The sequence below is a fragment of the Salvelinus sp. IW2-2015 genome, unplaced genomic scaffold, assembly GCF_002910315.2.
Source record: "Salvelinus sp. IW2-2015 unplaced genomic scaffold, ASM291031v2 Un_scaffold1834, whole genome shotgun sequence".
Classification (NCBI taxonomy): domain Eukaryota; kingdom Metazoa; phylum Chordata; class Actinopteri; order Salmoniformes; family Salmonidae; genus Salvelinus; species Salvelinus sp. IW2-2015.
The window spans coordinates 1-13857 of NW_019943204.1; the positions used below are offsets into that span (position 1 = coordinate 1).

At 43.7% G+C, this 13857-nt stretch overlaps 1 protein-coding gene across 1 annotated transcript; it reads right to left on the bottom strand.

Moving 5' to 3' along the window:
* Positions 1-216: 216 nt before the first annotated feature.
* Positions 217-10183, bottom strand: LOC112072145 (integrin alpha-V-like; the record flags this gene model as incomplete). Its single annotated transcript, XM_024139566.1, has 5 exons — positions 10144-10183; positions 9472-9515; positions 7131-7187; positions 4117-4169; positions 217-442 (listed from the first exon to the last, which is right to left on the bottom strand). Coding segments are annotated over exons 3-5 (312 nt in total), but the record flags the coding sequence as incomplete, so codon positions are not given.
* Between the last annotated feature and the right edge of the window lie 3674 nt (positions 10184-13857).

A 13857-nucleotide genomic window follows, 5' to 3' on the forward strand; every position in this document is an offset into this window, starting at 1 on the left:
AAGGCCTCGTACATACCATTAAGGCCTCGTACATACCGTTGAAGCCTCGTACATACCGTTGGAGCCTCGTACATACCGTTAAGGCCTCGTACATACCGTTAAGGCCTCGTACATACCGTTAAGGCCTCGTACATACCGTTAAGGCCTCATACATACCGTTGAAGCCTCGTACATACCGTTAAGGCCTCGTACATACCGTTAAGGCCTCGTACATACCGTTAAGGCCTCGTACATACCGTTGAAGCCATCCATATCCAGGTCCCCCAGTGTGGCGATAGAACTGCCGAAGCGTGAGTAGATCTCTGTCCCACTCAGTGTGATGGGTGTGTGGAAGGAGAAGCCTCCCTTCCCCAGGAACACAGACACCTGGCCCACCTCCCTCAGCTTCCCATCACTACCACGGTCCATGAACAGAGGGGCCCCAACAAACAGATCCACCAGCCTAAGGAGAGACAGAGGGAGACATACAGTCAGGTCCATAAATATTTGGCCATTGACCAAGTTATTATTATTTTAGCTGTGTACCACAGCACATTGGAGTTTAAATTATATAATGACTATGAGCTGAAAGTGCAGACTTTAATTTGAGGGTTACATCCAAATCGGGTGAACGGTGTAGGAATTACAGCACTTTTTATGTGGTCCCTCCCCCTTTTTAAAGGACCAAAAGTAATTGGACAATTGTCTGCACAGCTGCTCCATGGCCTGGTGTATGTTATTCCCTCATTAGTTKATGTACAAGTAAGAAGATAAAATGTCTAGAGTTGATTTGAAGTGTGGCATTTGCATTTGGAATGTGTTGCTGTTAACCCTCAACATGAAGTCAAAAGAGCTGTCACTACCAGTGAAGCAAGCCATCATTAGGCTGACAAATCTAAAAAAAATAAAACATCAGAACGATAGTAAAAAACATTGTGGCCAAATCAACTATTTGGTACATTCCTAAAAAGACAGAACTGGTGAGGAACACCAGAAGGCCTGGAAGACCAAGGTGGYTGACAGAATAATCATTTCCCTGGTGAATAAAAACCCTTTTCACAACAGTTGGTCAGATCAGGAACACCCTCCAGGAGGTAGGTGTATCTGTGTCAAAGTCAATKATCAAGAGCCGACTTCACCAGAGTAAATACAGAGGGTTTACCACAAGATGTAAACCATTGGTAAGCCTCTAAAAAAAGGAAGACCAGATTAGAGTTTGCCCCACCAAAAAACGATCTAAAAAAGCCTGTACAGTTCTGGAACAACGTTCTATGGACAGATAAGACAAAGATCGACTTGTACCAGAATGATGAGAAGAGTACGGAGAAGGGAAGGAACTGCTCATGATCCGAAGCATACCWCCTCATCTGTGAAGCACGGTGGAGGTTTCCTTTTTTTATTATTTAATTTAACCTTTATTTAACTAGGCAAGTCCTGTTAAGAACAAATTATTATTTACAATGATGGCCTACGCCGGCCAAACCCGGACGACGCTGGGCCAGTTGTGCGCCGCCCTATGGGACTCCCAATCACGGCCTGGAATCGAACCACGGTCTGTAGTGACGCCTCTAGCAGTGAGATGCAGTGCCTTAGACCGCTGCGCCACTCGGGAGGTAGTGGTATGTATGGCTGTCAATGAAACTGGTTCCCTTTGTATTTAGTGATGACGTGACTGCTGACAAAAGCAGCATGGATGAATTCTGAAGTGTTTAGGGCTAAATTATCCACTCAGATTCAGCCAAATGTTTCAAAACTCATTAGACGGCGCTTCACAGTTCAGATGGACAGTGACCCGAAGCGTACTGCGAAAGCAACGCAATACTTTTTTAAAGGCAAAGAAGTGGAATGTTCTGCAATGGCCAAGTCAATCACCTGACCTGAATCCCATTGAGCATTTCACTTTGCTGAAGGCAAAACGCCCCAAGAACAAGCAGGACCTGAAGGCCGCTGCAGTGAAGGGCCTGGCAGAGCATCACCAGGGAAGAAACACAGCTTCAGGCAATTATTGACTCCATGCGATTTGCAACCAAGTATCAAAATTCATAATTTAATTGATGCTTATGTTAGTTTGTCCAATTACTTTTGAGCGACTAAATGTTTTAAAAACATTTTGGCTTGGTTTCACACACTTACTGTAGATTGAGCCTCGTATTGGACTAAGATCCTCTATTGGAAGTGCATTTTAGTCCAGGAATAATGTTAGTCTATGCTCGGGAAACCAACACTTTGTTCTGTTACAATTTATTTAGGGTTTAATGGCCCTGATCTACACATAATATTCCCTCATGTTAAAGTCATCGATTACCCACTGTAAATTATATAACCCCGAGGTTCTCAAAGTGGGGTACGCGGACTAACAACAACATATTAAACATATTTTGGCCAAGGGATCCGTGGAATATGTTTAGAAGGTGTAATACAATACAATATAATATTAATTTCCTACCATTTCTTTATTCGTGGGCAACTTGGGCCTGGGAGGCTCACAGGGATATTGGTATCGACCAATTATGCATTTCTTGTCACACCCTGGCCTTAGTATTCTTTGTTTTCTTTATTATTTTAGTTAGGTCAGGGTGTGACATGGGGAATGTTTGGGTTTTATCGGTTTTGGGTGGTTATATGGTAAAGGGGGTGTTGGGTGTAGTGTATGGGTTTGTGTTGAGTGTATGTGTCTAGCTGTGTCTATGTTGGTGTAGTTGTCTAGGAGAGTCTATGGTTGCCTGAATGGGTTCCCAATTAGAGACAGCTGATTTCTGTTGTCTCTGATTGGGAGCCATATTTAGGGTAGCCATAGGCTTTCGTTTGATGTGGGTAATTGTCTATGTTATACGTTTGTAGCCTGTATGTGCACTACGTTCATAGCTTCACGGTCGTTTGTTTGTTTTGTTAGTTTTGTAATAGTGTTTTGTTTTTGGTTCTCCTTCTTCATAATAAAAAGGAAGATGGCTTATTTTCCTAATGCTGCGTTTTGGTCCGTCAATCCTCCACACGATCGTGACATTTCTCGACTCAATACTACTTGTTTTTCCAGCCAAAGTTTTTGTTTGATAATTTTTTTTTACATAAATACACTGTAATTGAAGCTTTTTCTGGCAAAATGTGTGTTATTGCAGGATATTAGCTTTAAAGCTGCAACAACAACAAAAAAATCTGCCCCGTGACAAATGTGTAAAATTGCAGGAAATTTGCTTGAAAACTGCAATATGTTAATCTCCCATGCCAAGAGGCAGGCCTTTAAAATGTCCCTTTCCAGGGTGCGAGACTTGTTTCATCCAGCCATGCATTGCTGAACTCACAGTAAAACTCCTTGTACGCTATTTGAATCCCACTCAAGATGTGTTCTGAATTTTGCTATCACAAAAGGGGTCCTCGCGGGCCGAAAAAAATAGTTTGAGAACTCTTGAAATAACCTACCAAAAGAAATCAGCCAAGATATTCAACTGCATCTGAAAGCAGTCAGGAGTCTGGAGAGTCTGTATCATTACCCGTCTACGGTCACGACTTGTGTCTTCATCTAGAGATTAATTAGCTAGCTCTGCTACCGGATGAGAACATCTATCGCCTTGAGCTGTTCCCAACAGTTTGTATAAGTCAGGCCCTCTATTTACCATCAACACACATCCTCCAGGAGCAACACCGTGTTGACTAAACCGAAGAAAACAAACAAAACAAACAAACAAAACTACCTGAACTTCACCAATAAGAAACGCTTGCTTTCCTTTTGCACCAATGAACACGACCCTGGATAGACTGTAAAGAGGTCACAAACTACTAAGATAGAACCCATGTCCCAAATGGTACCCTATGCCCTACGTAGTGCACTACTTTTGACCAGGGTCCATAGGGCTCTGCCCTACGTAGTTCACTACTTTTGACCAGGGTCAATAGGGCTCTGCCCTACGTAGTGCACTACTTTTGACCAGGGTCAATTTGCTCTACGTAGTYCACTACTTTTGACCAGGGTCAATTGGGCTCTGCCCTACGTAGTGCACTACTTTTGACCAGGGCCCATAGGGCTCTGCCCTACGTAGTACACTACTTTTGACCAGGGTCAATCTGCCCTACGTAGTGCACTATATAAGGGATTAGGGTGACATTTGGGACAAGGGAGTCAGTGTGCCCATCATTACTTACCCATCGTTATTGATGTCGGTCGCTGCCACAGAATGGCCAAAGTAGGCAGCCATCTGAGGAAACAGAGAGAAATACAATGTGTGGTATATTCACCATCACCCCACAGAGACCAATACGGTGCTGAATAAGGTTTACTACAGTTCTACAGAGACCAATACGGTGCTGAATAAGGTTTACTACAGTCATACAGAGACCAATCGGTGCTGATAAGGTTTACTACAGTCCATACAGAGACCAATACGGTGCTGAATAAGGTTTACTACAGTCATACAGAGACCAATACGGTGCTGAATAAGGTTTACTACAGTCATACAGAGACCAATACGGTGCTGAAAAGGTTTACTACAGTTCCACAGAGACCAATACGGTGCTGAATAAGGTTTACTACAGTTCTACAGAGACCAATACGGTGCTGAATAAGGTTTACTACAGTCATACAGAGACCAATACGGTGCTGAATAAGGTTTACTACAGTTCCACAGAGACCAATACGGTGCTGAAAGTTTACTACAGTTCTACAGAGACCAATACGGTGCTGAATAAGGTTTACTACAGTATACAGAGACCAATACGGTGCTGAATAAGGTTTACTACACGTTCCACAGAGACCAAATACGGTGCTGAATAAGGTTTACTACAGTTCTACAGAGACCAATACGGTCTGTGTGTGGACTGTACGGAGGCTCTGTCCTGTGTGGACTGTAACGGACGCTCTGTCTCCGTGTGGACTGTAACGGACGCTCTGTCTCGTGTGGACTGTAACGGACGCTCTGTCTCCGTGTGGACTGTAACGGACGCTCTGTCTCCGTGTGGACTGTAACGGACGCTCTGTCTCCGTGTGGACTGTAACGGACGCTCTGTCTCCGTGTGGACTGTAACGGACCGTCTGTCTCCGTGTGGACTGTAACGGACGCTCTGTCTCCGTGGTGGACTGTAACGGACGCTCTGTCTCTGTGTGGACTGTAACGGACGCTCTGTCTCTGTGTGGACTGTAAGGGCGCTCTGTCTCTGTGTGGACTGTAACGGGCGCCCTGTCTCTGTGGGACTGTAACGGGCGCCCTGTCTCTGTGTGGACTGTAAGGGCGCCCTGTCCTCTGTGGACTGTAACGGACGCTCTGTCTCGTGTGGACTGTAACGGACGCTCTGTCTCTGTGTGGACTGTAACGGACGCCTGTCTCTGTGTGGACTGTAACGGACGCACTGTCTCTGTGTGGACTGTAACGGACGCTCTGTCTCCGTGTGGACTGTAACGGACGCTCTGTTCTCCGTGTGGACTGTAACGGACGCTCTGTCTCCGTGTGGACTGTAACGGACGCCCTGTCTCCGTGTGGACTGTAACGGCGCCTGTCTCTGTGTGGACTGTAACGGCGCCTGTCTGTGTGGACTGTAACGGGCGCCCTGTCTCTGTGTGGACTGTAACGGACGCTCTGTCTCCGTGTGGACTGTAACGGACGCTCTGTCTCCGTGTGGACTGTAACGGACGCTCTGTCTCCGTGTTGGCCTGTAACGGACGCTTGTCTCCGTGTGGGACTGTAACGGACGCCCTGTCTCCGTGTGGACTGTAACGGGCGCCTGTCTCTGTGTGGACTGTAACGGCGCTCTGTCTCTGTGTGGACTGTAACGGACGCTCTGTCTCCGTGTGGACTGTAACGGACGCTCTGTCTCCGTGTGGACTGTAACAGAGATTCCAAGAGGAACCCTACTGGCTCAGAGTCAGCCTTTCATCCTGTCAGGTCAGCTTCATCTACGGCTCAGAGCGCTTTCATCTACTGCTCGAGTCACTTCATCCTACTGGCCAGAGTCAGCCTTTCATCCTGCTGGCTCGAGTCAGCCTTTCATCCTGCTGGCTCAGAGTCAGCCTTCATCTACTGGCTCAGAGTCAGCCTTTCATCCTGCTGGCTCAGAGTCAGCCTTTCATCCTGCTGGCTCAGAGTCAGCTTTCTCCTACTGGCTCAGAGTCAGCCTTTCATCCTACTGGCTCAGAGTCAGCCTTTCATCCTACTGGCTCAGAGTCAGCCTTTCATCCTCTGGCTCAGAGTCAGCCTTTCATCTGCTGGCTCAGAGTCAGCCTTTCATCTACTGGCTCAGAGTCAGCCTTTCATCCTGCTGGCTCAGAGTCAGCCTTTATCCTGCTGGCTCAGAGTCAGCTTCATCCTGCTGGCTCAGAGTCAGCCTTTCATCCTACTGGCTCAGAGTCAGCCTTTCATCCTGCTGGCTCAGAGTCAGCCTTTCATCCTGCTGGCTCAGAGTCAGCCTTTCATCTCTGGCTCAGTCAGCCTTTCATCCTGCTGCTCAGAGTCAGCCTTTCATCCTACTGGCTCAGAGTCAGCCTTTCATCCTGCTGCTCAGAGTCAGCCTTTCATCCTACTGGCTCAGAGTCAGCCTTTCATCCTGCTGGCTCAGAGTCAGCTTTCATCCTACTGGCTCAGAGTCAGCCTTTCATCCTGCTGGCTCAGAGTCAGCCTTTCATCCTCTGGCTCAGAGTCAGCCTTTCATCCTGCTGCTCAGAGTCACCTTTCATCCTGCTGGCTCAGAGTCAGCCTTTCATCCTACTGGCTCAGAGTCAGCCTTTCATCCTGCTGGCTCAGAGTCAGCCTTTCATCCTGCTGGCTCAGAGTCAGCCTTTCATCCTGCTGGCTCAGAGTCAGCCTTTCATCCTACTGGCTCAGAGTCAGCCTTTCATCCTGCTGGCTCAGAGTCAGCCTTTCATCCTGCTGGTCATCAGCTAGGCTCAGAGTCAGCCTTTCATCCTCTGGCTCAGAGTCAGCCTTTCATCCTACTGGCTCAGAGTCAGCCTTTCATCCTGCTGGCTCAGAGTCAGCCTTTCATCCTACTGGCTCAGAGTCAGCCTTTCTCCTGCTGGCTCAGAGTCAGCCTTTCATCCTGCTGGTCAGAGTCAGCCTTTCATCCTGCTGGCTCAGAGTCAGCCTTTCATCCTGCTGGCTCAGAGTCAGCCTTTCATCTACTGGCTCAGAGTCACACACATGTAAAACCACTACCATCCCATAACGTACCTGTGTTCCTGTGAAGTTCAGGACAGACTGCATATTCCTCCCATTGAAGATGTTCACCTACATGGCAAGACAAAAATAACTGACTCGGTTTTCCACCCACCACGACTTACACACTTGACTCTACGTAAGAATAGTTGATCTAGTCTGTGTGTGTTTTAGCCATGGCAATAATAGTTGCCTATAGCACACACAGCATAGATGCAGTAAAGAGATACATTGAACTGACCAAAACAATGGAAATGCCATGGCAACCTCACTCACGCCCCCCCCCCCCCCATTACAAATGTGCCTACATTTAAGCTATTGTTTAAATGTGTATTTCACACTATTTGGGGAAAAATCAGAGTGTAATGTATGGATGTTAACCCAACACATGTTTATGTCATCGTCACTAATCAACTGTATTACATTTCAAAATGGCTTCAAGTACCACCACCGATTTCTATATGGCTAGCTATGCTACCAGCTTATATGAACAGAAGTTAGCGTTTAGCAGATATTTTTAATAAACTGAAAATAACTATTTCTAAATATTAGTCTAAATAGATCTAAATTGGATTTTAGTAACCACATTGTGGGCCTGTTTGAACACAAAAATCATGACGAATACGACGAATAATAAAATAATAATAAAATCTGAATTTTCGAATATGCGCCAATTATGGAGTCCTTGTTCTTCCCTCACGGTCTGTTTGACCTCTTTAACACATGTATAGTACAGCTTTCAAAAAATATTTTAGCTCAATGTCGGGAAAGCATTCAGACCCCTTCACTTTGTAGCAAACGTATATAATAAAAAATTACATAAATATTCAAACCCTTTACTCAGTACTTTGTTGAAGCATCTTTGGCAGCGATTACAGCCTCGTGTCTTCTTGGGTATGATGCTACAAAAGCTTGGCACACCTGTATTTGGGGAGTTTCTCTCATTCTTCCCTGCAGATCCTCTCAAGCTCTGTCAGGTTGGATGGGGAGCATCGCTGCACAGCTATTTTCAGGTCTCTCCAGAGATGTTCCATCGGATTAAAGACCTGGCTCTGGCTGTGCCACTCAAGGACATTCAGAGACTTGTCCCGAAGCACTCCTGCGTTGTCTTGGCTGTGTGCTTAGGGTTTGTCTTGTTGGAAGGTGAACCTTCGCCCCAGTCTGAGGTCCTGAGCGCTCTGGAGCAGGTTTTCATCAAGGATCTCTCTGTACTTTGCTCCGTTCATCTTTCCCTCGATCCTGACTAGTCTCCCAGTCCCTGCTGCTGAGAAACATCCCACAGCATGATGCTGCCACCACCATGCTTCACCGTAGGGATGGTGCCAGGTTTCCTCCAGATGTGACGCTTGGCATTTCGGCCCAAGAGTTCAATCTTGTTTCTCATGGTCTGAGAGTCTTTAGGTGCCTCTTGGCAAATGCCAAGCGGGCTGTCATGTGCATTCTACTGAGGAGAGGCTTCCGTCTGGCCACTCTATCATAAAGGCCTGATTGGTGGAGTGCTACAGAGATGGTTGTCCTTCTGGAAGGTTCTCCCATTTCCACAGAGGAACTCTAGAGCTCTGTCAAGGTAATTATCGGGTTCTGGTCACCTCCCTGACCAAGGCTCTTCTTCCCCGGTTGCTCAGTTTGGCCGGGCGGCCAGCTCTAGGAAGAGTCTTTGTGGTTCCAAAATTCTTCCATTTAAGAATGATGGAGGCCACTGTGTTCTTGGGGTCCTTCAATGCTGCAGAAATATGTTGGTACCCTTCCCCAGATCTGTGTCTCGACACAGGCAATTCCTTTGACCTCATGGCTTGGATTTTGCTCTGTCATGCACTGTCAACTATAGGACCTTATATCGACAGGTGTGTGCCTTTCCAAATCATGTCCAATCAATTGAATTTACAACAGGTGGACTCTGATCAAGTTGTAGAAACATCAAGTATAATTAAAGGAAACAGGATGCACCCGAGCTCTATTTCAAGTCTCATCGTAAAGGGTCTGAATACTTATGTAAATAAGTATTTGTTTGCGTTTTTATACATTTGCAAACATTTCTAAAAACCCGTTTTTTTCGCTTTGTCATTATGGGGTTTTGAGCATAGATTTAATATTTTTTTTTAAATTTAATCCATTTTAGAATAAAACAACAAAATTTGGAAAAAGTGAAGGGGTCTGAATACTTTCCGAATGCACTGTAAATAAAGGTTAAATGAAGGTTAATCTCTTGTTGACAGACTACGTAAATATTGAGCATCTGACAAAAATACGCATAATTTTGGTTCTGGTTTAACCAAGATTAAATGAAAGCTAAATAATAAATAAATAATTGTTATATACACAATTCTGTTTGTATATATGAGCTCATAATACTTACATAGCCCAGAGCTTTGTCTCCCCTGGGTACTCCGGTAATGTAATCTGTACAACAGAAATAACAGAAATAATGAACGAGATCACCATTGAACTGTTCTATATAGAATGTTAGAATGAGATCACCATTGAACTGTTCTATATAGAATGTTACAAATAGATTTCACCATTAAACTGTTCTATATAGAATGTTAGAATGAGATCACCATTGAACTGTTCTATATAGAATGTTACAAATAGATCACCATTGAAACTGTTCTATATAGAATGTTAGAATGAGATCACCATTGAAACTGTTTCTATATAGAATGTTAGAATGAGATCAAACCAATTGAACTGTTCTATATAGAATGTTACAAATAGATTCACCATTAAACTGTTCTATATAGAATATTAGAATGAGATCACCATTGAACTGTTCTATATAGAATGTTACAAATAGATCACCATTGAACTTTTCCATTCTGGAACATTAAGTATCAACCACAGAACTAAGACATTCCACAACACATTACTGTACCAAACCCAGAGATTACAGTACGGAGCATTCCACTTTTACAAGTCACAAAATAACGAGTAGGTGAAAGGTCATGTACGCAGTACTAAACAGAGGAGAGAGTGTGGATGGAGACGGAAGAGACATCAGTAGATGGAACAGTTTGATGCCAAGTCTTACCATCTTCTCCGTCAGCATTGAAGTCACGACAGTCACAGAATAACCTGGAAGTTTAACATAAAATAAATACGAAACAACCCAGAAGATATGGTGCCAGCGGAGTAGAGTACCGTTAACGTATTACATTCTACAACAACAGACCACGCACAGATTTCCACAACATTGTTATAAATCCTCTTGCCACAAAACCCTAAGAGCTCATTAATTCTTAGAACGATAGTTATTGAGCCTCTTACAGAGGCCAAAACAAGAGCTTCAAACACCAACTGAGAAAACGCTAATAAAATGAACAAACATATAAATATACCCAGAAAATGAATACGTCCAAACGACACTCTATTCCCTAAGGGGCCCCTGGTTAAAAAGTAGAGGCACGTATAGAGGGAATACGGGGACCGTTTGGGACCTCAGACAACAGGATTAACCTAAAAAACTGTTCATGCGTACTGACGCTGGCGAGACTTAGTGGCGAGACTGGTTACGTAGGAGTGTGTTTGCTATTGAACCTGGTGATGAATCTTCAGAGATTCAATCACTTATCAGCTGACACTGTGGAAATAACATACAACGCTCGTACATATCACCTCATGTTATTAATAACATACAGCGTACGTAACATATCACCTCATGTTATAATAACATACAGGTCGTACATATCACCTCATGTTATAATAATAACAATACAACTCGTTAACATATTCACCTCATGTTATTAATAACATACAGCGTCGTACATATCACCTCCATGTTATTAATAACATACAGCGTCGTACATATCACCTCATGTTATATAAAACATACAGCGTCCGTACATATCACCTCATGTTATTAATAACATACAGCGTCGTACATATCACCTCATGTATTAATAACATACAGCGTCGTACATATCACCTCATGTTATTAATAACATACAACGTCGTACATATCACCTCATGTTATTAATAACATAAGGGCTTTCTACTCCTTAATGACAAAGGTTATGAAAGCAGGGTCAAGGGGGGCGAGAGAGGGTTTATGTAGCCTAATTTGTTTTGGTCTAAATTGTGCTTCTGCTTACATTTTTGATCCAAAAAATGCTTCAAGGTTCACAGAATGTGAGAGTCTAATATATACCCGAGTGTACAAAACATTAGGAACACCTTCTACTATTGAGTTGCAGYCTGGCATGGCACCCATACAAATGTTGACCGTTTTTTAATTCCACCCCTCCCAATTCAAATTCTCTCAGTGCCTACCCAGCATCGCAGCAGCCAATGAGCCGCCCCGCTACGAACAACTTTGACACCTTTTAAAAAAGGGCTGTATTTGCTCATTTGACTCACAACAGGATGTTGCAACTAGCAGCACACCCAAAGGAAAACAACATCTCAAAATGTTCTCTGGGTCAGAGAATTTGTCACAGAATTAAAGGAGACCACCCAGCTAACAATCCTAGGGAGAGAGAACAGTTTCGTAATGTTACACGGTTCCCATGTTCTCAGAGTACGAAATATTAAATGTCCTAGACACATTTCGTGGGAATATTGCAAGAACATTCCTGTGTCCAGTTTCCTGAGGGTTAGGAGAAAATTCCATCAACGTCCCATCAAACATACACAGAACATGGCTGCTTTGTTCTCACAACATAAGATATTAAATGTTATAGAACATAAGATATTAAATGTTATAGAACATAAGATATTAAATGTTATAGACAGATTGCAATAACATTCCTGTGTCCAGTTGTCAGGACGTCTCCTGATGGTCCCAGAGTAAACATATTGTTACTATTGCCCAGCCCATCAAGGCCCTGCTGATTGGTCAACCACTGTTACTGTTGCCCAGCCCATCAAGGCCCTGATTGGTGAACCACTGTTACTGTTGCCCAGCCCATCAAGGCCCTGATTTGTCAACCATTGTTAACTGTTGCCCAGCCCATCAAGGCCCTGATTGGTCAATCATTGCCCAGCCCATCAAGGCTCTGATTGGTCAACCATTGTTAACTATTGCCCAGCCCATCAAGGCCCTGATTGGTCAACCATTGTTAACTATTGCCCAGCCCATCAAGGCTCTGATTGGTCAACCATTGTTAACTATTGCCCAGCCCATCAAGGCCATGATTGGCCAACCATTGTTAACTGTTGCCCAGCCCATCAAGGTCCTGATTGGTCAACCACTGTTACTGTAGCCCAGCCCATCAAGGCCCTGATTGGCCAACCACTGTTACTGTTGCCTAGCCCATCAAGGACTTGATTGGTGAACCACTGATCCACATCACATCTTGTTACTGTTGCCCAGCCCATCAAGGCCCTGATTGGTTGGTGAACCTCTTGGTTCACGGCATTCAGATCTTCCTGCTACGTCAACATGTCCATCTCAGTAATCAGTTCATTAGAATATTCGAGAGCTTGGGATTATCAAGCATTTTTTTTGAGTTATTGACATCAGCCTTGTTCTGTTCAATGTTCTCTCCCTATATATCTAAATACCCCAATTCATGTTGTTAAGTTCAGAAGAATAGAAGATAATAAGGCAGAGATGCAAAGAAAAAGCCATATCTCAGATTGGCCAATAAAAATAAACAATTAATATGATAAAAGAAGAACACAAACACTGGACAGAGGAACTCTGCCTAGAAGGTCAGCATCCCGGAGTCGCCTCTTCACTGTTGACGTTGAGACTGGTGTTTTGCAGGTACTATTTAATGAAGCTGCCAGTTGAGGACTTGTGAGGCGTGTGTTTCTCAAACTAGACACTCTAATGTACTTGTCCTCTTGCTCAGTTCTGCACCGGGGCCTCCCACTCCTCTTTCTATTCTGGTTAGAGKCAGTTCTGTTCTGTGAAGGAAGTAGTACACAGCGTTGTACGGGATCTTCAGTTTTTTGGGGAATTTCTCACATGGACTAGCCTTAATTTCTCAGAACAAGAATAGACTGATGGGTTTCAGAAGAAAGTTATTTGTTTCTGGCCATTTTGAGCCTGTAATCAAACCCACAAATGCTAATGCTCCAGATACTCAACTAGTCTAAAGAAGGCCAGTTTTATTGCTTCTTTAATCAGAACAACAGTGTTTAGCTGTGGTAACATAATTGCAAAAGGGTTTTCCAATGATCAGTTAGCCTTTTAAAATAATGAACTTGGATTATCTAACACAACGTGCCATTGGAACACAGGAGTGATGGTTGCTGATAATGGGCCTCTGTACGCCTATGTAGATATTCCATTTTTTTTTTAAATCAGCCGTTTCCAGTTTCAATAGTCATTTACAACATTAACAATGTCTACACTGTATTTCTGATCAATTTGAAGTTATTTTAATGGATAAAAAAATGTGCTTTTCTTTCAAAAACAAGGACATTTCTAAGTGACCCCAAACTTTTGAACGGTAGTGTTGAAGTCTAGGAAGCTGAGCATCTCAAACATAGAGCTGAAGTCGGAAGTTTACATACACCTTAGCCAAATACATTTAAACTCAGTTTTTCACAATTCCTGACATTTAATCCTCGTAAAAATTCCCTGTCTTTGGTCAGTAAGGATCATCACTTTATTTTAAGAATGTGAAATGTCAGAATAATAGTAGAGAGAATTATTTATTAAAGCTTTTATTTATTTCATCACATTCCCAGTGGGTCAGAAGTTTACATACACTCAATTAGAATTTGGTAGCATTGCCTTTAAATTGTTTAACTTGGGTCAAACGTTTCGGGTAGCCTTCCACAAGCTTCCCACAAT